Genomic DNA, 23,781 nt, shown 5'->3' on the forward strand with positions numbered 1-23,781 from the left:
GCAGAGAGGGGCAATAGCTCGCGCGCAAAGGGCGTAAACGCCGCGTCTGGCCGGCCTCGCTGCGACTCTCAGCCAGGGTTTTAATTACCTGCTGGCCGAGGCGGGCCTGCATCCCGGATATTTCCCAGCGGTCGGGACACAGAGCTTGAAATGTGGGGAGACTTTATCTTTTTTTTAGTGGACGTTGCCATAGCAAGGCCTAACATTGAACAGTATTTCAGCCGTAAAATATTACTAGAGACCGGAAAAATTCGCGGATTCATTTCACGACAGCCTAAATTTCATATAGTTATACCTCAGTGCTGCCTCTGCTATTGGCTCAGAACTCACCTGGGTGACTCTGGGCCAGTGAGAAACACTCAATCGAAGCTGTATCGAATCACAGGCCGCTACATTGGGACACCTTCACAAGACAACAGCCAATGAGAGTGTGACATTTGACCGAGTGTACGTTGAACTATAAAGTTCATCCTAGAGGTCATTGAACCCGCGAATTTTTCCGGTCCCTAAATATTAGTGTCACCAGACGTGGAGCCGTCTTTTCATTTCACACGTGAACACACAAATCTCGAAAACTAATGACCAAAGGCTAATGATACGTACTTTGAACGATTATTGTAATGGGGAAAGTTAATTTAAAACATTACGCCATTTGTGCTAGGAAGCCCACTAAGGTCGTCTCTGCCGTGATATATATATATATATATATATATATATATATAATCTCTAATTCCTTACACGCAAATGTCTGTGCTGTCTATGCATTTAAAATTTGACATCAGCTGATTTTTGCTTGTTTTTTGTGTACTTGTCATTTTTTTTACATAACTAAAAACCAGTAATGGCGTATGTCCGTAATTTTTTTAAAATCAAAGCTTTTTAGTTGTGAATGATCCGCTAAAATACAGCTATTGGACGGAAAACAGTTAACTATAGAAAATATACCGTATTCGTGGTTACACTGCATGCATTGAGGCTAGTCTGTTCCTAGATATTGTTTATGTTATTAGAGCATGTGGGTTATGTAAAATGTTTTTACGAAGGTCGTAGAGTATAAAATCCGCTGAAGATGCTTATTTTGAAGACAAACGAATGTAATGCGTGGGACGGCGCAACGAAACAAAATATATGGAGTTAAGAATGTTTGTTATTTGCGGTGCAAGGTAACAATTTTAAGGGACGGTCGCACGCTGTGTCTCGCGGTGGCGTTTGCGAAGAGTCGGCGGTTGTGGGTGAAGCTGTTCACTTGGTTTGCTACTGACCCCGTCACCAGATGTACACCTGCAATATCTGTCCAGCGCAAGGAGGGGGGGAGCCTGTAATCCAAATTTAAAGTTTACATTTTCCTTGTCGCGTAACATACGTTTGGTCTCCACGATTGGTCATAAGTACAACTTCATCTTAATATTTCTAAATATTTATTCGTGGAGCTGAACATTTTTTGAAGAGGAAGGGGGGAGGGGGAAGGGGAAGAAAGGAACTTTTTTGGCGGTCATAGGTTGACGCTTGGGAAGATAAAATGTAATCGCTGCAATGCCAGAAATTCGAAGGAATAATGAAACACGTGTATGCAATTAAATTGAAAGGGCTAGGATTAATGTTAACCCTTGGTTAGATTGAATCTAGTCAGTGTCTGTATTTATATTTCGTGTGAGTGTGTTTTAAAAGCTGCAGTGGCGCGCCACGGTCGTAAAAGGAACTAGATGCAACCCCGATAGCGCGCAGCAGGTGAGGCGGGATTAGCCCGGCTGATTGCGACGAACACTTAAATTAACACAGCCGCATCTCTTCCGTAACCCCCTCCCCCCTCCCCCTTTCCCCCCGCGACGCAATTACCCTTCGCAAGAGGGGCGTGGCCTCTATCTGCACCTGGCGCCAGTCAGAAGCTACCCCGGGCGCCTCGGCGCTAATTGGCTGCGGACGGTTATCGGGGGAACTAATTTCGTCTCCGCGTCTGAGCGAGACATGCGTGAAATGCTTTGCGGCTTCGTCACTTGACAGAAATCCATTCTTCGGAAATCGAAACACACCGAAGCAGTCATCGATGCACAAAGGAGTGACTGGAGTGAGTGAAGGAATCAGGCCTTCAACGTCTCGTTCACAAGACGGTCATTGGAGACGATGCATGGACGTTGCATTGGAGCATTGTCGGAATGAAATGTATGGGGAAACGGGAGTGATCTTGAGAAATCCCAAAAACATCACGGCAACGCCCGCCACGTTTTCCCCACTTGCGAAAAAAATATACCTATATTCCTGGTTCTATCGTGACGGGAACCGAACTTAGATTTCCCTGTTGGGAGACGAGTGGTCTGACCAATCGCCGACCGAGGCATGTTTGTATCACTGGTCACCATCTAGAGAACGGGATATGGGATATGCGAGGGTGTTCATGTGCCAAAACACAAAGGTTCAAACTAAACATTCATTGACATAGTCCACCCAATGGCAAGTGATACCAAATACAAATTATAAGCTTTAATTAAACACACGGAATACTCGTGCGTTGTGTACTTGCCGCACTGACGACTTCACAATGTCGTCCTTCACTATACGTCAGCTGTGAACACAAATAATTTGGGGATCAAAAATACGCATTTTTATATATTAAAACACGGAAATGTGGAAGGTTAGTACAAATTAAGCTTTATGGATCTGTTGCTATAGACAATTGTAATATCAACGGCAAGGCACGGGATAACTGTCCACTAAAATGTGTGAGAATGACTACATACAACTCTGCTTAAAAGCGCAGCTCAAGAACATCCTAAAAATAACTATAAGTCCGGCAACTTTGTTTCCGACCTGCATAGACCCCAGTGTGAAGCGGTGGTCACGTGGTTCTAGCGGAGTGGAGTGGAGGGGAGGGGATCAGTTGCCAGTTGTGCGCTGCCTGGATACGCCGCTCCCAAGATAGTGCTTCGCAGGTCGGTTTACACATTGACATCGCGAAGAGAGTGAAGTGTGTTCGTGTACGTTGTTCTGTTAGGGATGAGTGGCCCTCCCCTACCTGTAGACGCTTCGGGGGGAGGAGGAGTGGGAGCTGAGCGGAACGGAAATGTCCAAGGTCATTACTAGAGACCTGTAAAACTCGCGATTTCAAATCCCTAAAGGATAGACTCCATGATCCTCTACGCACTCGTGCAAATTACATCTGCTGATTGGTTACAGACTCGTAACACCTGCTGACTGGAATGATCGTGATTCGCTAATTCTTCTGTTAAAGATTTTTCATTGGCCCAGAGTCCTTCAGATGAACTGTGGCCCAATCACTGAAGCAAAATAATGTCAAAAGTATTTGGACTCTATCCTATCGCGAAATGAATCCGCGAATTTTACAGGTCTCTAGTCATTACAAAGTGGCCGGGTTAAAGGATTTAAATAATGTCACGGTAAACACCACTCGCCTCGCTGTCGCTGCCCGCCTCGCTGCAGTGGCGGGTACAGAAAAATCTCAAGGGGGGGGGGGGGAGGGGGCGCAGGTCTACCTCTTCCACACACTCCCTTGTTACGTCACCTTGGTTGCTTGGATGCAGCCAGAGATCTTTTTCCAAGCTCTATCCGTTTCATTTACGTCTCGCCCGAATATTTGCTGTTGTTGGTGCATAATTGTGTGCTATATGTAGTTAAAATTGCCAATTGTGCAGTATACAAATGTCAAAATCAGTACAGAAAAACTAAAGATTCTAGTCACATGCAAAGCTTAATAAAACTTTATTCAAACTGTTTCCAAGACATGAAGTCGTTAAAGGCAAGTGTATGAATGTGTATTGTATAACATCGGCGGCCGGGTGCGCGCCCTCCCCTTGCCAAGAACCATGCTTGTGCTGGGCTGCCCTGGTCAAGGAGGAAGGGGGGGCCGCGCGCCCCCTGCGCCCCCCCCCCCCCCACCCTTTGAATCCGCCACTGCCTCGCTGTCGCTACTCGCCTCGCCGTCGCTACTCGCCTCGCTCCGTGGTCGCGCTACAGCTCCTGGCGGGACGGAGGCTTCTCCGAGGGGCGTGCAACTCGCTGGCATCGCTCACCGGCTGCGGGAAGAGGCCCTTGCGTCCTGTCAAACACCAGGAGGACTGGACTGGACTGGACGACCTCAGCTGGTAGTCGCACTGGGACTCGAACCAGCCGTGACGTCGGATCACCTGCGCGTCGCCGATGTCTCCCCCTCGCTGCTCGCTGCTCGCTGTTACACCTCGCCCTCTGTCGTTGCCTCAGTGGCGTGAGTAAAATGAAGTCAGGTCTGAATCTCTAGCTTTATTCCCCGATTTTTGGTAATTTTTTTTAACTTTTTTAAAATCTTCCTCTATTAATCGTTTGCTTAAAGCGCATCCGGAAATCTTACAATGAGAAACTTCTTGAAACTTTTGAATATAGAGAAGTAACATCTGGCTTTCATCAAGATTAATATTTTGTAAAATAATATTTATTAGACATTTTACTAAAAATTTTGAATGAAAATTACCTATTCTTTTTCAACGCACAAGTGTGTGGTTTTTTTTTTCGATTGAAGTTTTTTAACTTCACAAAAAATGACTTATTATGTTCAAAAAATTCCTAACAATACTCCTATATATCTTCCTATCAGCAGTATATTTATTTTTTAGTATAATTTTTCATTGTTCTATATGTGTTTTTAATTTCTTTCCCTTCCGTTTGTCTGCTATTACAACAGCTATCGCATCGTTGTTGCTTACTTCACTGTCCAGTCTCTCTATAATTATCTTTGCTATAATATTACCATTGTACTGGTTAAATAACTTCTAATAATAAGGGCAAAAAATTATTTGGAAAGTGACATTAACTAAGTATCAGTTATTAAAAATGTTTGTACCCGTGCAAAGATGGATACGTCTATTGAATATACATAATTTTTAATGCATAGTTAATTTACCAACGAATTTTATTACCCTAAAATTTTAAATGCTATTAGGTTCAATTTTTTTATAAACGCTTCTGACTTAAGGGATTAGGATGTTTAATTTTATGTTATCGCCGAAGTATTATTTTTTTCCTACTGGAATTTTTTTTTCGCGGTCGGGCGAGTGCTGGCACCTCGTCGTGTGAGCCAACCTTAACAAAAAAAAATCACTTTGTTAAATTAAAATATTATGGCGTGCTTGAGGCTACGCGTTCATTTCCATGTTGGCTGCAGTGGGTCTTCGCTGGCGAGGAAGCCGCGGGGAAGGATGGGTAATGCACAGCGGCCGCGAACAGAAGCGAAACGTGATATATGACAAAGCTGAACCGGGTTGTGGAAGTGTGGAGAGAGAGATAGAGAGAGAGAGAGAGAGAGAAAGAGCGAGACAGGAAACGGAGATAATGAGGGCGGGTAACAAGTGTGGAGTGGAGTGTAGGCCATATTGTATGGATGGCAGAACGAACATTTTCATTAGACTCCACTTTCCACACCCCGTCCTTTCCCCCCTGACCACCCCTTTTTACGACGTCTGCCGCTCCGGGGAACCGACTTCAGATGTTAATTAGCAAATTTCGTCTTGCGAAATAATCTGCGAGATGTCTCCGGCGGCGGTGGCTGTCCGCGTCCAACTGCCAGGGGAAGGATCGTTCTGAAATTGCGCATCGCCAACTTGAGGCCCTAATATCGTGTCAAAAATAAATAAATAATTCCAGGGGGTGGCCATGTCTGCATTAAAACATGGTAACCTTGAAAAGCAGGCCTGCGCCGTGAAGGCTAGACGCTGAATTGCAATGTCTGCATTGTGGAAACAGTTTTGAACGACCGTATTCCATAGAAGTGGCTGTTCAACTACGGATAACCTACCAACCATCATGGACGTGTTCTGGCCCCATCACCGCAATGTTTTGGACGGAGGACTACGTGATGACGGAGAGTTAAAAATTGACTTCAAGTACGTTCTCAGGAAGTTCCGTCTCCTCATAAACGTTCTGAAACCAAGATTTATCTCAGTTACTTTGTCCATTGGCTCTTCCGAGCAAAATTATCAGTCGCACCTGGATTATGTGTCGCGGCAGGCGATTTTGAAAAAAGAAAAAAAAAAAAGTCTATGAACTACAATAAAACAAAATTTTTACGTTTTTCAACTCGAATGTTTTCAATAACTGTGAAAATGTAATTCGTTACGTATCTTTTTTTTTAATCCCAGTTTTTTGAAATTAAAAAAAAAACAACATTGTTTTCCCGTTTTAACAGAAGTGCGATCGCGCTTGTAACGCTCCCCCCCTCCTTCCCGGGTTGTACCTGCCGCAATCCGAGTCGCGCCCGGCGGATGTAATCGCCTGACGTGCCTCCCCGCGCAGCTGCGCGTCCGTCGTCGCCTGGCGGATTAGGGGGGGAGGGGGTGTGACAAAAAAAAAAACAATCCGGCCGAGCACTCCGACAGTGCGTTGTTTTCCGGAGCGCTGCGGGTGTGTATTCACGCAGGTGTCGCCCCACCCCTCCCCCACACTGCCACCCCCCTTTAGCTCACACGGCACCCCAACCCCCACCCCGGATATAAACAAGGGGGAGGCAGATGGAGGCACCTGCAGCAACGAGTGACGCTGACTGATGTTCAGAACACTGACTGTCAACTTCTGTAGACTTAACAGAACTGCAACCGTTACACGTAGAAATTTAAATAATACATTTTGCTTGGAAAAAGAAAAAAAAAATTTAATATTTTTTTTGTTTTTAAATGTTTTTTATAATTTTCTTTTCAGGTCAATTTTTTTTTATAATTTCGTTAACACAATCATAAATACACACACACATATGTTATTAAATACATTAAACACACGTCAAGTTCGTAGGAAAGACATACAAATGTAGACTACTTGAAAACACAGTTCCTGTCGCTTCTGAGTGTAAGCCATGTATGGGGATGTATTTGAGAGGAAATACGTTATTGCAACGTACCAAGGATTACAGTAATTTTTTTTTCAAAAGTAATCTCTCTATAACCTTACGTAGCTAAGTTGCTGTAATCTTCTTATTTTATAATTGCTATTTTTATTTTATTTTATTTCCTGTTAGGGAGGGGTCCTCTCCCCCCCCCCCCTACACGGAGGCACGCTGGAGCCGGCAGGCTTGTCCAATCACAGAGCCCGAGAGGTGTCGTGAGCGTTATTGTGAACACATGGTCTTTACCCGCACGACAAACAAAAATAAACGATTGTATCATAAATATTTTTTTTCTTTCTGTTACATGCGCCCTAAGCATACAACAGCCTTCAGTGCTTGCCGTACTTTTTAATCTAAATATTTTAGAGAAATATTTTTAAGTAAAATTTAACAATCAATTGTAAAAAATCACTGAGCGAGAACCAATTCAGATATTTAACAGAAGAATTAAGTAAACAAAACTTTGAAATAAATGCAATAGTAATAATGACAATCACCAATGTAATAGTTGAACCATTTTTCGAAAGCAAAAATCATACACGCATTTCAGTAACGCCGCGACAGCGAAAAAAATGGAAATAGAAGATATTTCTAATCGGAAAGTCTGCAAACACAATTATGTAGTGACTCTGTTGGTTTCGTGTAAATATACAAATTCACAAATATCTTTCATTTTACATATAAATATTTCTGTTGCTTTTACAAAAAAAAAATTCGGTTCACGTATCAACACTAGCGTCACCGTTGCTTCGTTACCGGAACTTCTTCCTTGCAAGTGAAAACATATTTGTTTCCCGATTCTTGACTTAATAAAGTACAATATAACACACATGTTATATCGCCACAAATTGTATTATTATAAACTTCCACGTTTACGAATGGACTTTTGTTTTCGCCGATTTGTCAGGTTGTACGGTAGAGGCAATGATCAAAATAAATTGCGATTTTTTTCCAAAGTTTGTTAAAAAAAACTCATATTTCGACGAATACATTCCAATTAAAATAAAATTCAGGAAGATATGATTCCAAAAATGATAGTTGCGGTGTTTTACTTGAATATATATAATAGGTTTATTCCTAATTATAAGTTAATTAATATTGTATTCATGAGGCATTCTAATTGAATGTAATGCTCAAAGGGAAACGCAATTTATCGTATCAGTGTGGTACTGGATAAAACGGCCATAGAAGGCAGATTTAACGACCATCTGCAAAAGTGAAACTTCTCGCAGTAATGTTTTGTTGCATCCTAATATATATATATATATATATATATATATATATATATATAAATTTGAAAGTTTGAATACGTTGATTGGTGTTACATCTTTACTACTCAACAGTTTTCAATGAAACGGTATTAAAAAAAATGCAGTTTTATTCAACCATTGTCCTGAATTTCTCAATCAAGGGAATGAAAAGAAGTTAAATATGGTTCCCTAAAAATATGATTTTCCAAAGCTATCCATGTAAAAGCTATGATAATTTAACTATATTTTTTTACAACTTTCTTAATTTAAATATCTGCGGAGGTGAAAAGGAGGTGAAAGTTCGGTTTTATAATATTTGGAGGTACGGGGACCACACAAAGCATAAATTCCCGGGTAATAATGAAACCCCTATATTACTGCGAACACTATTCTGTAGTGATTACAGTTGTTTTCATATAAACGTACAAATGTGCAAATATATGTAAGCTTACGTGAATATTTCGGTTCCATTTACGAAAGAAAAAAAAACTATTTGCTGCGTGGTTTGAATTTATAGATTACGATAACAGTACGAACTATTTTATTTCTGCCGGACCGGACATGATATATATATTTCCGCAGAGACAACGCTCTGCGACGGAAGGGAATTGCAACCCTAGAGCGATGCACACATGACCCGCGGGGTAATAGCTGGAGGCTGGCGGGGCTTAATTGCAGGGCTTCCATGACCGAAATTGGAGCGTTGGGGGCACTGGGTTTGAATCACCGAACGGACGTAAGTGGTTGTTTCAGTAATCACGTTAATTGATTCAGCGAACAGCCCGTTCGATTGATAGCCATTCTTTTTTTTTTCTCTCGTGTGGACGACAAGGACGACAAACAGAAACAGCCGGCGATAAAATTAAATAAAAACATTCGCTGGTAGATGGCGGGTGATGAATTGCCCTTCGGATGCCGACTTCCTTCTCTCTTTCTCTCTCCCCCTCCCCTGTACTAACAATCGCTCTGTCTCCCTCGCGACGCAGCTGTCGTACAGGGTTGCCGCCTCTCCGGGCGCCGGACCGCGCCGGGCTTCTGCGACAGGACGCGTTCGTTGCAAGCGCCGCGACTGCAGCTGACAATCCCCGAGCGTTCGCTTCACTCGCGTGCGTGTGCACTGAGCTGAATTTATTGTTTTCAGTTTGCAAGGGGATCACTCATTATTGTTCCTACCCCGCCAGTTTATTTCTTTGGACGAACCGTACTGGCCAAAAAAAAAAAATGTATCTAAACAATGTGTATTTGGTCCACCTAGACTTGGGCAACTAGTTACGTCAAAAATACACTTCTGGTTTTTTTCGTGTAGGAGTAATTTTGTGAATGGAACAGAGGTCGATTGGGACGGAAATGTTTAACCACGGTGCTGCCATCTGTGGAAGTTTCAGAAATCTTGAAAATATGGCGGTACCACGTGATTCATCCGTATATACCTATTAACTTTCGCGGTCATCGAGGGATGTACTAATAATATTTGTGTGTCAAAGTAAACTGTATAATAGTACAACTATTCTTAAATACTTCATTTCAAAATTTATAGTCATAAAAATAAATAGTGAAAACTTAAAAATATGTTATAATCCTGGCATTACAATTTTTACAAACTTCAGTTTACATTGAAATGTAGAGATAGCGCAAGGTTCATCATACTGTACAGACACAACAAATCTTTAGCCTTCGTATAATTGACGCCATGGAAAATAACAAAATTTCATGATAAAATTTTTACTATTTACTCTTAAATGTGGAAACTGGTCAATAAAATTAAGGTTTGTTTGTTGGAAGTATTTACAGATTTATTTCAGTCGTTTAAACAAAAAATATATATACAAACATATATTTAATGTTATAATATGTGTTTTCAAATTATCCATGTTAATATTTTAGAAATTCCATAGAATAACAACTTCTAACGCGTGTGCCATAATACACGCTCCTTTTTTAATTTCATAATAATATCTTTAGTTAAAAATATTGAAGTAAAAAATATTCTGCAACCACCCTTTTTATTTACAAACCAAATTAAAATATCAAGGTAGGGCTCTAGAAGAAACTTTGGTTTAATGTAGACTTGAGCAAATTCATAATGGAGACACGGCGTTCTTTCATCGTGTTGTCACGAGACTTAATATCCAGCGCTGGAAGTCTCCTGGACCAGGAAAGAGGACGACACCGTTACTCCCTCCTGCACCCTTCGAGATGTTGGGGGGGAAAAAAAACTAACTAGATTACTTTTCCGATACGCTTGCAGAAATTGGAAAAGCATTTGCATGTTACATAAAGACCGTATATATATATTTTTTTTTTTGTACTCGAGAACATCGGAGACGCTGTGCTGGAATTGAAAACAGCGCGGCGGGGTGGTTAACAGCCCCCCTCCCCTCGCGATGATGGGCAGTCCTCGGATGACTCCAAGGAGTGGGGACACGGCGTGGATTGGAAGGACGCGCCTTCGCCGACGGCAACGGCTGGGTCCTGCCACGTCGCTGCCGTGTGCTTTCGAAAACGGTTTCTTTTCCTCCAGACGCTTCCTGTTTGAATTCAGCAGACCACAGAGCGGCTTCAATTGATTTAGTTGTTGAGGAATATCCATCCCCTGGGGGAAAAAAAAGCGGGGGGGGGGGGTCCTCCCACGGGAAAATTTGGGGTTTGAAGGTGCAAAAAGGTGGATTTTAGGCATTTTTTTCCCCTAAATATTCTAATTATAGTTGGTTGCAATATATAATTTACTTTTTCTAAAACATATTTTCAGAGAACAAATTTGTGAAAAAACAGTTAACATATCTGTATTCGGTATCGGACCTGATTTTGATTTTACACGAAGATCGAATTAATAAGTGCTCATATTACCACGATTGGACTAAATGCACCATGAGTAACATATGGGTTATATCACAGAAATCATATTTTTAATATAACTACTAAACTAAATATATTATTGGAGGGGACGAAATTAAAGACTTTTATTATTGGGGGGGACGTGTCCCCCCCCCCCCTCGCCGGTAGCGACGTCCATGGGTTAACAAGCAAATTCACGTGTTCTCGTGCTGTTTATGTTGCAAATTAAGTTATAAAATCAAAACTCGGACACGAAAATTAAGATATAATTCTTTAAAATAATGCTCAGAGTGATAAATAGTCTGATTAAGTACATACCAAAACTTCTAGACGCGAATCACACACTTACTTTCCGCGCCCGCCGCTAGAATTCGCTGTCTGAACCGTAAGCATTGCTTGCCGCCATCACGTGCATACAGCAGCGCGAAAAAGGTGGATATTTCGAGCTGTTAGAAACGGCTCCTGTGCTAGCAAAAAAAGACTTGAAAAAAATCTAAGCTCTCGCTTTGGACCTGATTTTCGACAACCAATGTTTTTAAAAACCTGCCCGTCTTGTTAAAAATCACTAAACCGTTTATGTTCTAAAGTTTACGCACACGTTAGAAGCGTACTTCTATGTCATTACTAAAATTTTAATTGAAACTTTTTAAAACACATATTATAACACTAAGTATATTGTTGCATTTTTTTGTGAAACTATTAATTAAGTCTTTGAATACTTCCTACAAACAAACTTTAACCTGATAAAACATTATTATCACTTAATATCATATTAATATGTTCTTAAAAAGTTTTAAAAAATTCTAATGACAAATTTTGAACCTCGACAAAAATTTGCTCTTAAGCTAAAAATTATAAAATATTTTACTATGACAATTTTAGTTTACCAAATATATCCAGGGTAGTTCCCGTATCATAAAGTTTTATTTGGCACACCAGTACGTTTGGAATGTCCCATAAGGTTTACGGAAATAACTATATACGGGTTCAGTCTGCTACACGTGGGTCCGCCATCTTGACGACTTCGGTTAAACATTTCCGTTCATTTTACTTCCGTTCCATTCACGAAATTACTCCTACTCAATGCCGTATATCGAGAGCTAAGATGTTTACACGTAAAAAAAAAGTAAGTATCATCATCATTGCCGTAGAAGGGCGCATTTATTGACGTGACAACATCTAATAAATCGATGAACGCCGGCTGCACGCACGAAATAAGTGTCCCGTTACGCACATTATCCCGTAACGCTGTGTCCAGTTACGCTCATTGTACGCTTGCGCCGCATCTATCTCTCTTCCACTCGATTGGAACAACCATCGATTTGACTTTTTCGAGGCACATTAAACTTGAAACACTCCCGTTTTTTTCCTACATTTCCTATCATCGTCCTATCCTTAACAAAATAACACAGATTGGAAGAAGTTAAATAGTAAACATGTATAAAAGTTATAGTTAAAATAATCCTTTTGTTAAAGTAATAAACATATTTGAATTATTGAGTGCAAATGAAAGTAAATTTGTCAATGAAATTGTAGATTTAATTTCACTCCTTCTTTGTATCCATACAAAATAGTGATAATTCAATAAAAATGATTCAATTTTATTCATGAAAGTATGCAATCATTTCATCAATGTTTTGTTATGACGTCACGTTAAACTATCGTCCGTAAACCGACTTTACAGACAACCAATTTTTTTACTTTACTTAAAGACTTGCGTGCTGCTTTGACAGAGAAAAGGCGTTATCTCGAGGTTATTCCTCTACCCACAGCACAACGGCCCCAATTGCTTGACGAGGCGAATACAGCCCCATCTCGTGTCGGGTTGTGATACTAGGGTTTATATGAAAATCACTGATGGCTTTGCACCTTCTTGAAGTATACTTTTTCCATTGTTTATTATAAGCTTTCCACTTGGGGGCCTTAAATTTAAATATCTCACTCAGTTGTCGACTTGTTTTGAAACTTTAATATCTACCGATTACTCTCGTTTAATGCCTCTCCAGGCTCCACTTGTCAAGGTCATATCCTAGAAGCAGCCTGAAGAAAGCAGTTAATCTTCCATTGCAAACCGAGCAAGGTTTTAAATTTTCACACAAAATATTGAAAGGTTTTATGAATGTAGGTAAAACAGGTTCCACATATTACGCTTTTATTGTTCTTGCTCACGTACGTGTATCTTCATTCATTGACATCCTCAAAAATTGAAACAAGACATACAAATGTCCATTTTCAGTCTCGGAACACTCAATGGTTCACCGCAAATCAGCCACTACAATAACTACCTGAGTATCTTCAAAAATAGACCGATTTCACAAGAAATCCAGCCGATAATTTTACGATGCTCCGAAGTTTCAAAAGATTCCATTTCACTAAAAATACTTACTACTTAAAAAAAATAAGAAAAACTATCCGCTTCAATTGGATGTCCCACACACCTTGCAGTACACTCCTGAATCAGGATTGTGACGTAGTCCAAGAACAACATGAAACAATTAAAAATACGGGAAAAAAAAATTTTTTTTCCGTGACAGACGATCCATCTAAAAACTTTGAACAATTCTTAAAACTTAAAAAATGTTATGAACCATGCCAAAATTTTAAGTACGGAACTCCCTTGCAAAAAAAAATCGTCAAATTCTTGAACTTAAAAAAAAATTTTACGAGGTGGGAAAAATTTCTAAGTCCAATATCAGTAAAAGGTTCATACTTTTTATACTGAGAACTGTCCCTTACCTCGTCGCTGGAAACTTCTAGCAGTCTTCCGTTTATGTCCCATGGGACGAAGTGAGAAGCGTGTACAGGAGGAATAAGAAAAATACAGTCAGGCTAAAAATTAAAAACGTTCATAAGGCGTTAGAAAATTAAACCAAGGAAAAAGATTCTACAGCTCACTCCTTTACGGTTCGTAAAAGAAATTATGCAAAAAAAATTTACGTATTCACATACCGTGTATTGTTTTGTCTAAAAAAAACTAGAAACCGTGGTATTTTCAATACATCTTTAGTTTTGTTTTAAGTAGTTGTTAATACTGAGATAGGTGTTATATTTTATTTTAGCATGAGCACGTGGGTATTATAATTAAGAGCGCGTTACACTGTAAAAATGTTTGTTAATATAACTTAAATGATCATATAAAAACAGATATTTGTAAATTTGTAAGTTTACATGAAAGCTACTGTATTGTTGCAAAAAAAATCGCAGTACTAGTGGGTTCAAATTATTGCCCAGGCATTTATACTCTGTGTTGTCACAGTACCTACATTAGTTGTAGTTATTTGTAAACCGTTCCCCGAATAGATTTCCAGTATTAACTGCGCACATTAATAAGCATAATAAAAATCCAATTGTAGAATATCCGATTATTTTTTTCCAATTTTTAAAAGTCATGCTTGTATAAAACATCAATAGAAATTTAAAATTATGCGCCAATTTTCGCTAGCAAAACAAGAAATATTCAGTACTGTCTCCAAAAACGTATTTCATATGTATATACAAACATAACCATAGCCGTAAGTTATACATATTTACAATAGGTATATTTTATTGTAGTATTAAGAACTATTTTTTTGACATCTGATTTACAAAGGAATATTGTAAATATATTAAATTCTATTAACGAATTTTATACTTCTTTTTACTAACTATAAGTACGAGAAAGTTAACACGGTTTGGCAATTTTATGAATTTTATTTCTTATGGCTGAACTTCGATAGCTAGTAATTTTCATGTCCTTTACTAAATTGAAAGGTACCAAAAGATCTTCCACGTAAAAATTGTTTGAAATTTAAAAGCAAACCTTTATGCATGGCAGTTGAAACTGGGCGTACGAAAGTGACAGCCTCTGTAGCTACGTGGTTTCATTTAATGTTACTTCTCTGCTGAAAATCACAGCAAGTTCGCGAGTTTCCCATAAAAGAGTGAATCTCGAAAAAAAAAAAAAAAAAAAAAAAAACAGTGTTCTTTCCAGTGGAAAACTCCCGAGCTGTGTGTTTCACTGGAAACAAGCGGGAAGGAAGGAAAAAAAATGTGTGTTTTACGTGGGCTTAAAAACTTTCTGAGGGTTCTGTGAAGCCTGCCCGGGCACACACACGGTGTGCAGAGCTTCGTAAGGAACCGAGCGGTTTGAAAACTGCTCGACATATCCGGCGTCTGTTCACGGAAAGCATTTGAGATTGCAACCGAGGACGGATAAGTACGAGTAGTTCTGTTTCCGTGTTTAGTTTCTAAATTTTTTTTGACGTGACAACGTCTAATAAATCGATTAACGCCGGCTGCGCGCACGAAAAACGATGACTCATTGTCCCGTTACGCACTTTAACCCGTTACGCTCATTGTACGCTTGCGCCGCATCTATCTCTCTTCCACTCGATTTGAACAACCATCGATTTTACTTTTTCGAGGCACATTAAACTTTAAACACTCCCATTCGTTTCCTACTTTTCCTATCATCGTCCTATCCTTAACAGAATAACACAGATTGGAAGAAGTTAAATAGCAAACATGTATAAAAGTTATTGTTAAAATAATCTCTTCGTTAAAGTAATAAACATATTTGAATTAATGAGTGCAAATAAAAGTAAATGTATCAATTAAATTGTAGATTTCATTTCACTCCTTCTTTGTATCCACACAAAATAGTGATAATTGAATACAAATGTTTCAATTTTATTCATAAAAGTATGCAATCATTTCATCAACGTTTTGTTATGACGTTGTCACGTTAAAACTATCGTCCGTAAACCGACTTTACAGACAACCAATTTTTTTTTTTTTTTTACATGGAACGCGTGTTACATATTCTTGAAAGCACCCGAGGGGGACTTGCATTAATCCTTTTTGCCTTCGTTCAATTTTTTATGGTTACTGTTTGAATATAAATAATAGTCTCCTCGTGCACGACGAGAAGACTGCTAGCCAGCTCAGAGGCTGGAAGAATCACCAGCGAGCGTCGCGCCAAAAAAAATCACCGCGCCTCACTGACACCCATGAAATGGTCCTGGTGAGTGCGTTCGAAGCGAGTTATGGCGTCGCCAAGGAGGGGGGGGGGCAGGGGAGGCAGTCCCCCCCCCCCCCTATAGAGATTAATAAAAATGTAGCCAAATGCAAAAAAAAAAATACATACTTTTCCCACAATTTCCCCCCCCCCCCCTAGGCCATCGGCTGGCGACGCCTTTGGAAGCGAGTATGGAAGATTTGTGAATGAGTTTTGCGATGAAAAGCTTGATCGGCGCGTGCACAGGAGCAGGGCCTAACTTCCTCCGGCGCTGGGCGTCCAGCCGGGGCTACTCACGGCTGGTGTTCCACCCCCTCCCCACTGCCTCCACTAAGAGAATGTATGTAAATTCGGGGAGCGAGCGGGCCGAGAGATGGTATCGCTCGCACAGGGCCGCCCTTGGGCCGTCAGCGAGGCCGTTGGTCCTTCTTCGCCCCGGCGGCCCTCGGTCGTAGCTCACTGGCGCCGAGTTGGGGGGGGGGGGGGCGCCGAGACGCTGCATTATTCACGGGCGCCACGCCTGGCCATCCCCCGAACTGCTCTGCTTCCTCCGGATCGTCACCTCACACGTCTCCCGAACCCTTTCTTTTTTCCTTCTTCCAACACCTGCACTTTCAAGGTTACCAAACTAATAACAACAATTTATAAAAAAAATACCTTGCATCGTTACTGCACAAACCAACTGTTTTGAAGTCTTTTTTTTTCATGGAGGGTGTGACGGGTCAAAAAAAAAAAAGAACTAAAATTAATGTATTACAGCAATGAACCTTTTTCTGGTTCGAAATTAAACGCTTCTGGTCGTCAACGCAGATATTTGTAATACGTTTTTTCCCCAGGTAAATTTTATCCTTACTGTGTTTTGAAGTCAGAATTTAAGATTTTTTATGCCAAAATAAAGCAAAAAAAAAAGTTCTGACGTTTTAAATTATTATCAAACGATTTGGACCCGCTGAAACATTTCGTACGTAACACATGAAATACTACAATTTTTTTTTTCTCGAAAATTTATGTTGTATTACAATAACAACTAAGTTCGCATGAGAAAATACTGAATACTATTAATAATATACGATGTTAGAATTTGTTTTAAATGCGAATATTGCGACGTTACTGTTATCTTTGTACTTAACATATTACTTCATTGTAAAATTAATCCAATTTAAAGTATGTTATGTATTTATGCATTTGATACGTTTAACGTATGTATGTAACAAATCAAATAAAATTCAAACCAATGTAAAATAATTCTGGCAATGATAACTGCAAAAAATAGCTGTGTAATCAGGGATCTACTACAGTATTCATAGCGCGCGGTTGTTACCTTCAAATTTCCTCAATAATTTGTATTATGAATGCATCCATTATCTCTTGAACCTTAAGTCTCTGGATTTTCGCTCAGCAAACATGCTTTACTAATGCATTATTCATCCCACGAGTGGGTTTGATTTTCTGAATGTGAAATTCAAATTTCTAATAGTACAATCATGTGCTGTAACTTGCTGGAAATCGATCAAACCCAGCTCTGACAGAAAAAACTTTCAAACACGCCTTGCAGTTGTTTTTTTTACAGTAATATTTTTTTTTCCTTCCTTTGGGTTAACTTTTCCAACATCAATAGCCCGTAACACTGCAACGTTTTCTGTAAAAAATGAAAGTTTCGCAAGGTAAGAAACTTGGGGAAACAATTTCTTTTATCGGGTCGCAGCGTGTACCGAAGTTCTCAGTGGCAAGCTGTAAAGTGTTATAAGCCAACTCGTAACTCAATAAAGCTTGCGAGCATGTTTTTACGGAGCAGAAGTTAAATGTGCTCCAACTTCACTATTCTTCTTATTAGTTTCTTTCGGGGACGCACCACAACGCCGAAATACCACAACGCCGACAGCTAGAAAACTGCTGTGTACCACAACGCCGAATTACCACAACGCCGAAATACACTAACGCCGAAAAATGTCATTGCAGGACTGACAAAAAGGTTAGGTTAGGTTAGACTAGGTTAGGTTAGACTAGGTTAGGTTAGATTAGGTTAGGTTAGACTAGGTTAGGCTAGGGTTAGGCTAGGCTAGGCTAGGCTAGGTTAAGTTAGGTTAGGTTATATTACGCTAGGTTAGGTTAGGTTAGGTTAGGTAAGGTTAGGTTTGATTGTGGTATTTCGGCGTTAAGGTACATTTAAGAAACACACAAATTCATTCAGTTGTTATTTCGGCGTTGTGGTACACGGCAGTTTTCTAGCTGTCGGCGTTGTTGTCAATTTTGACATTCGGCGTAATGGTATTTCGGCGTTGTGGTAACGACCCGTTTCTTTCCCGTTGCCAATCGCTCTAACATAACACTTGTTTACCCGCCTTCTGAGCGCCGCGACACATCCGCGCAGAAGCAGGGGCAATCTCCTTCTACCTCGGGATATCCGAGGTTCCACGCCCGGGGGGTCGCTTCAACGGTATTTTCACAAGTGGGTAACGTGACGGACGTTTCCACGACCCGCTTATTCAAGGTGGATTTCGAAGAAATACCACCTATAGCAGTGATTACTCGGGACCTTTATACCTACGTGGTTTTTCGTTCCATTGTGAAGTCAGGCACAATCTGATAAACAGGAAAAATTTAGGTCATTGAAAGGGTGTCTTCGAAACCTGAAAACACAGGAAAATCTATAATTGGCATTTTAGTTACAAAACTGTTGTGTCCTTATTTCAAACCTTGGTTAGTCAAATAAAGCAAATTTTAGCTTTAAAAATGTTTGTCACGGGTATCGCTAAAAAAAAACAGGAAACCCTAACAAGGCAGGAAAATAACGGATGCAAGTGTGTCAGAAAATTAGGTGCCCAGTAGAATTCGTATTTACAACAATTTATTAACAGCAATATTCTCACAAACGAATATCTCGTCCCATTCTCTAACTGACATTGATCGTTATGAAGCTGTACCCTTGCGTGGTGGGGTTGAATACTCTTTTCAGGTCGGCTATAACAAAAACACAAAAAATTAACAATCTGATAAAAATATCAAAGCAGCACAATCAAGTTAGTGGCCGCCTCGTCTCAATTAACTTCGTATACACCGTCAATCACAACGGTCTTTGGCCCTAGATTTACTGAGTGACATTTACAAAAATATTATAAACAATTGAATAAATTCAAAATGAAATATTTGAATCCCAGTACATATAGAATTTACCTAAAAGGGATATAAAAATATATTTATACAATCAATAACAAGTACTGGCTGTGGTTCAAATTAATTACTACCATAATAAGTAAAAATTAAAATTAACTGATTCTGTATCCGTAGAAGTTGGCTAAAGTTTTTATTATGTCCACAAAATGTCTCGCTGTCACCCAAATCACTAGTATTCCACCTGGTTATTCTTATGCCCCTCGTGCCATGTGTTAATACAGAAACTTGTCTTGTGAGCACGGTGTTACGTTTGCCTGTGTTCGTTATGTAGGGAGTTGGCTGTCGACGTCAGTATTTGCATTTACGTATAGTAAAGAAGCCCCACTCGCTCGCCCTCATGGAAGTTGCCTTACACTAGCCTATTATGACTTCTTACTAGAGACTTGAATTCAGTTTCTAACTGCTCTCAGAGTTTTATGCTTGCAAAGCGACACTATCTTCTTTAACTTGTCTGTATCAACGTTTATGACATGAAATAGTCTCACCAAAATTAAGTCCGTCAGGGTCTCTAGGCGGCGGCGACTCCACGAAGTTTTACAGCGCAGGGCGGCAAGCGGTGTCCGAGCAGCGAAGCGGCCTGGCTTGGTGAAGTCCCAGTTGATCTGCTTCTGTTGACTCGAAGCATTGCCCTTTTATACGCGCAGAACTCCTTACCTGGCTAGAACAGAATAGTCTCGTATGTTTGGGGGAACAATGGCCGACTTCCTTTTCCGGCGAATTTGCGCGCAACCGATGACGCCCGACCGCTTCCGAAGAAGCCCGACCACCAGCCGCAGCGTTCAGCGTTGCGCGGGCAGCATCCACAGACATATTAGGGGTAATGTCGATTCTGAGTGTGTACGAAGGTACACACGTTTCATATTAATTAATTATTTCATTAAATATGATAAAATGTCACTATGTGTAATAGAAAAAATAAAATTCCAACGAATATGCATAACATACAGATATAACAACGTTTTCTTTTCTTTTCTTTAAAAAAAAAAAAAAAAAAAAAACACTACCCGCCAAGCGATTCTCAAAAAGAAAATTAATAAATTTGTACATCAAAATTTGAAATGTTCATTATTACTAGTGATCATGCGATTAACTACAGATATTTGAATGGGCTTCAAATTAATAAACGATATGTTTAACCTTTAATTTTAATTACTGTCACTAAACATTAGATGCAGATTATTAATTTAACATTAATTTAGATGTTAAGATACACAATAGGAATTGCTAACACGGTTTTTAATGGTGTTTAGAATTGTTTCTGAATTATTTATTTGACAATTACGGATTTTCAATACGGTGACCTAAATGGTCAACGATCTGGTATTTGACTCTATTGCGCTCTATAAAGGAAAAAAAAATGTAGTTAGCACACTCTTGCAGACGATGTGTGCAATACACGACTCTAGCGCTCCTAGTAGCAGGCATTTTAATTAAAATTTAGCGGCCCCCAACAGGTGTTGGTGTTTATCCTCCCTATTAAAAATAATTACTATTACGAATATGTTATATATTAAAATTATTATTCTCGTTTATGTATCGATGGCCGTGAGATCCGACTTGCCAAGGTTTTAACTACCTCATTTCCGATTTTTTTGTATAAAATATCAAAAACATGTTTATAAAAGTATAATAACACTCGTTAGTAATTAAACATCAACATTAGGTGCATGATGCTGAGCGACACTGGTGCACTCTAGGAACAAACAGCAGAAAAAAATATATGACGGCATCCAGTACACGAAAACAAAATGGCGTACTTCAAAATGGCAGCAATTACGTCTGTCAAGATAGCGGCCAGGGTCAATATTAACCAAGATGGCGGCCAGGTTCAAGGTAATCCAATCTGGAAACCGGGGGTAGAGTGTAATCGTCAAAATGGTTCAATATGGCGGCCGTAACGTCAAAAATCCACGTCCAAACTCCTACTCCAGCCTCAGGACCTCATGCCTATACTACTCTCTCGCTTTCAGAGAAGTTTCACTCGTCATCCGTGTAGCTATTCGGCAGATATGACAGATATGAGTAGAAGGATAATCATTTTGATAATATCTTAAAAAGCACCCCACGCTTTTTTTTAAATAAAATATTTTTTTTTATTTTACACAATTTGTAATTCAAATTTATTAAAATTTATTTTCTATTTTTTAGTTGGATTTTCTATAAAAGCGTGTTTTTTTAGTTTTTGAAACTATTATTTATTTTCTACGTTTTAGTTTGGTTTATTTATAAAAGCGTGTTTTTTAAATTTTTAAATTTTTTTTAACTGTTACTTGTTCTAAACTACTATTAATTCCGTGATAACTATAAGTAACTGTAATTATTTTCCAAATTATTAATGTGTACAGCTGTATTGATAGTCAAATCTCGATTTTAGAAGCCATTGCAGCGCTCTGCATACCTACAACATCTACATCTGAGGAACCCACGGTGAACCACGATGGCTGAACCAGGACTCAGACCCCGGTCATCGTTCTGTCAGAGACCGCGTTTGTTATCTATGTATTATTTTTAAATACGTTATACGCTTCACGACGAAGCTTTGGATTCATCACGCGATCAGCTTCTGACGGAAGCGACTCCTGAGGGTTTTTTTTTTTTTTTCATTTTTCATTTCGTGCGTTCAAACAAACCATAACGCAGGGGATGGGGGGGGGGACAGTAAACTTCCGGCCACGAGAAATTTGAAATCTGAAAAAGGCAACGAAAAATTAAAAAAACAGAGTAATTATTTTTTTTCCCTGCTCGGCGCCGAAGCAAGCGGCAGCCTCGGTACGTGACGTCAGGCCGAGAGACGAGGCACGGAGGGGGGAGAGGGGGGGTTACGCCCGAATCTCCGCCCCCCTGTCGCCGCAGTCTGATGTTTTATTCAGGCCAACAGGTGTTTTTGTTCGCGCGTGAGAAGGGGGGTGGTTGGGGGGTTGCGAAGAGGAGAAAATAATTCGGCCGGCAGATCAAAGGACCAGTTCCCTCCGTGTCCCCTTCATCACACACACACACACGCGGCGCATCCACCCCCTCGACGAAACAAGGCCCGGCCGCAGATAGAGAGCGCGCTGAAGAGGGACAGAGAGATAGAGAGATTGGTCGCCGCCTTGCTGCGGTCCGCCCGATTGCGACTCGCCAAAGGGACGGGAAGAAGTGGGGAGGGGGGGGTGTCCGCCATTATTCCTGTTCCCCGAGTCCTCTGCCCCTTTCCCCTGTGCCGCCTAAGCCACGACGCATCCGTCTCCCCCCTCCCCAATCCTCTCTATCACTCCTACCCTCTTCTCTGACGCCGGCGGTGTGTGTGTGTGTGTGTGTATACCCTTTTCCTGCCACGCCGACTGGCCCCTGGAAAGGAGTCCGTCCGCCATTGTGCAAGTCGCCGAGATGTTGCTGAAGAGGAGCAAGTCTCGCTGAGGACACGATAACAATCCACTCCTCGCCTAATGCCCAATAACAAACCCAGCAGGCACACATACCGTGACCAAAGCAGCCACTCCTGCGAACTGAAACCAGCAAACGTGCAGAAACCGCTGCCAGGGCAGAGATTATGAAATCACAAACACCGTGTAAGTCAGAGCTATATCAAACATAGTCATTAGAAACTACTATATTGTCAATTAAATGACATTTCGAGGTATTTTTCCGCATCAATAGTGATTATCAAGAAATTCAACGTAGGAGAATTGAAAAAAGTGATTTTATTAATGCACGGTTTTATACACCATGTCGATTTTTTGCTCTTTTTTCGTCATTACATTTATTTAAGGAATGTTTCCATTGATTTTGTTGTTTTGACACATTTTCAACAAATGTTCACTTAGTGTAATATCATGGTTGTAAAAAAAAGGCGCGTGTCTTCGTAGTTATCACTTGCGCGAATTTTTACACCCATGATGCTACACTAAGTGAATATCTGTTGTAAATATCTGTTGCAGAACAACAAATACTATATAAATAACCCTTAAATAAAATAAATGACGAAAAAACATTATATATATAAGCATGGTGTGTGAAAACAGAGCCGTAACACTGGAAGAGGCATTGTGTCGGTAAAACAAATTTTCAATGCGTAAATGCTTCTTTGTATGGAGTCCAACTGCAACATTTAAGAAGCCGAAAAAATATAAATCAAAAGGGACAAATGTAATGCGCGGATTTGCTCAGCGACACGTGCCCGGAATTGTTGCTCGACGAAGCGACCTCTTGCAGACATTAGCTACTGACCGCCAGGAGGACTCAAGGGCCGGTGCAACCTCCAGTTGTGAAGCTGTGGAATTAGTTCCTGCGGTGTTAGAAGTTTTCGTCTCAACTTCATGAAGAACGCTGGTTACAAGTTATCTAAGGATTTTCGTACATTCACGGTTTATCTTCGTGAGTTTACGGGTGTTGGGTTCGATTTATTTGAACATTGATCAACGATAGCGATCTTATTACATAAACAAAACATTGAAAACTTATTGAATCCACAAACAAAAAAATTTCTCTTCTTCTTCCACGTGGTTGTTCGCCGAGAGATAGAAAACTAAATGACGCACAGCAGAGATGCACGCGTGGCGAGATTGACGGCAGCTTGCTGTCCGTGTGTCCGTGTGCTCGACTTCGCTGTCCGTCCTCGAGGTTTCACCGCGACAACCAGCGTCGATCAGCAGTGCCGCGTTCCACCGGAGTTGTTTCAGCTGGAC

The 23,781-nt window shown here is 40.3% G+C and overlaps 1 protein-coding gene across 1 annotated transcript in view; it reads left to right on the forward strand.

Moving 5' to 3' along the window:
- The first annotated feature begins 4,067 nt into the window (after positions 1-4,067).
- The window catches only part of LOC134541835 (hemicentin-2-like), a 169,459-nt gene continuing 149,745 nt past the window's right edge, over positions 4,068-23,781 (forward strand). The window contains exon 1 of the mRNA XM_063385530.1: positions 4,068-4,216. Within this exon, the coding sequence (XP_063241600.1) occupies positions 4,153-4,216 (64 nt within the window). The 5' untranslated portion in view covers positions 4,068-4,152. The remainder of the gene's footprint in view (positions 4,217-23,781) is intronic.

This window comes from Bacillus rossius, assembly GCF_032445375.1.
Source record: "Bacillus rossius redtenbacheri isolate Brsri chromosome 4 unlocalized genomic scaffold, Brsri_v3 Brsri_v3_scf4_2, whole genome shotgun sequence".
Lineage (NCBI taxonomy): Eukaryota > Metazoa > Arthropoda > Insecta > Phasmatodea > Bacillidae > Bacillus > Bacillus rossius.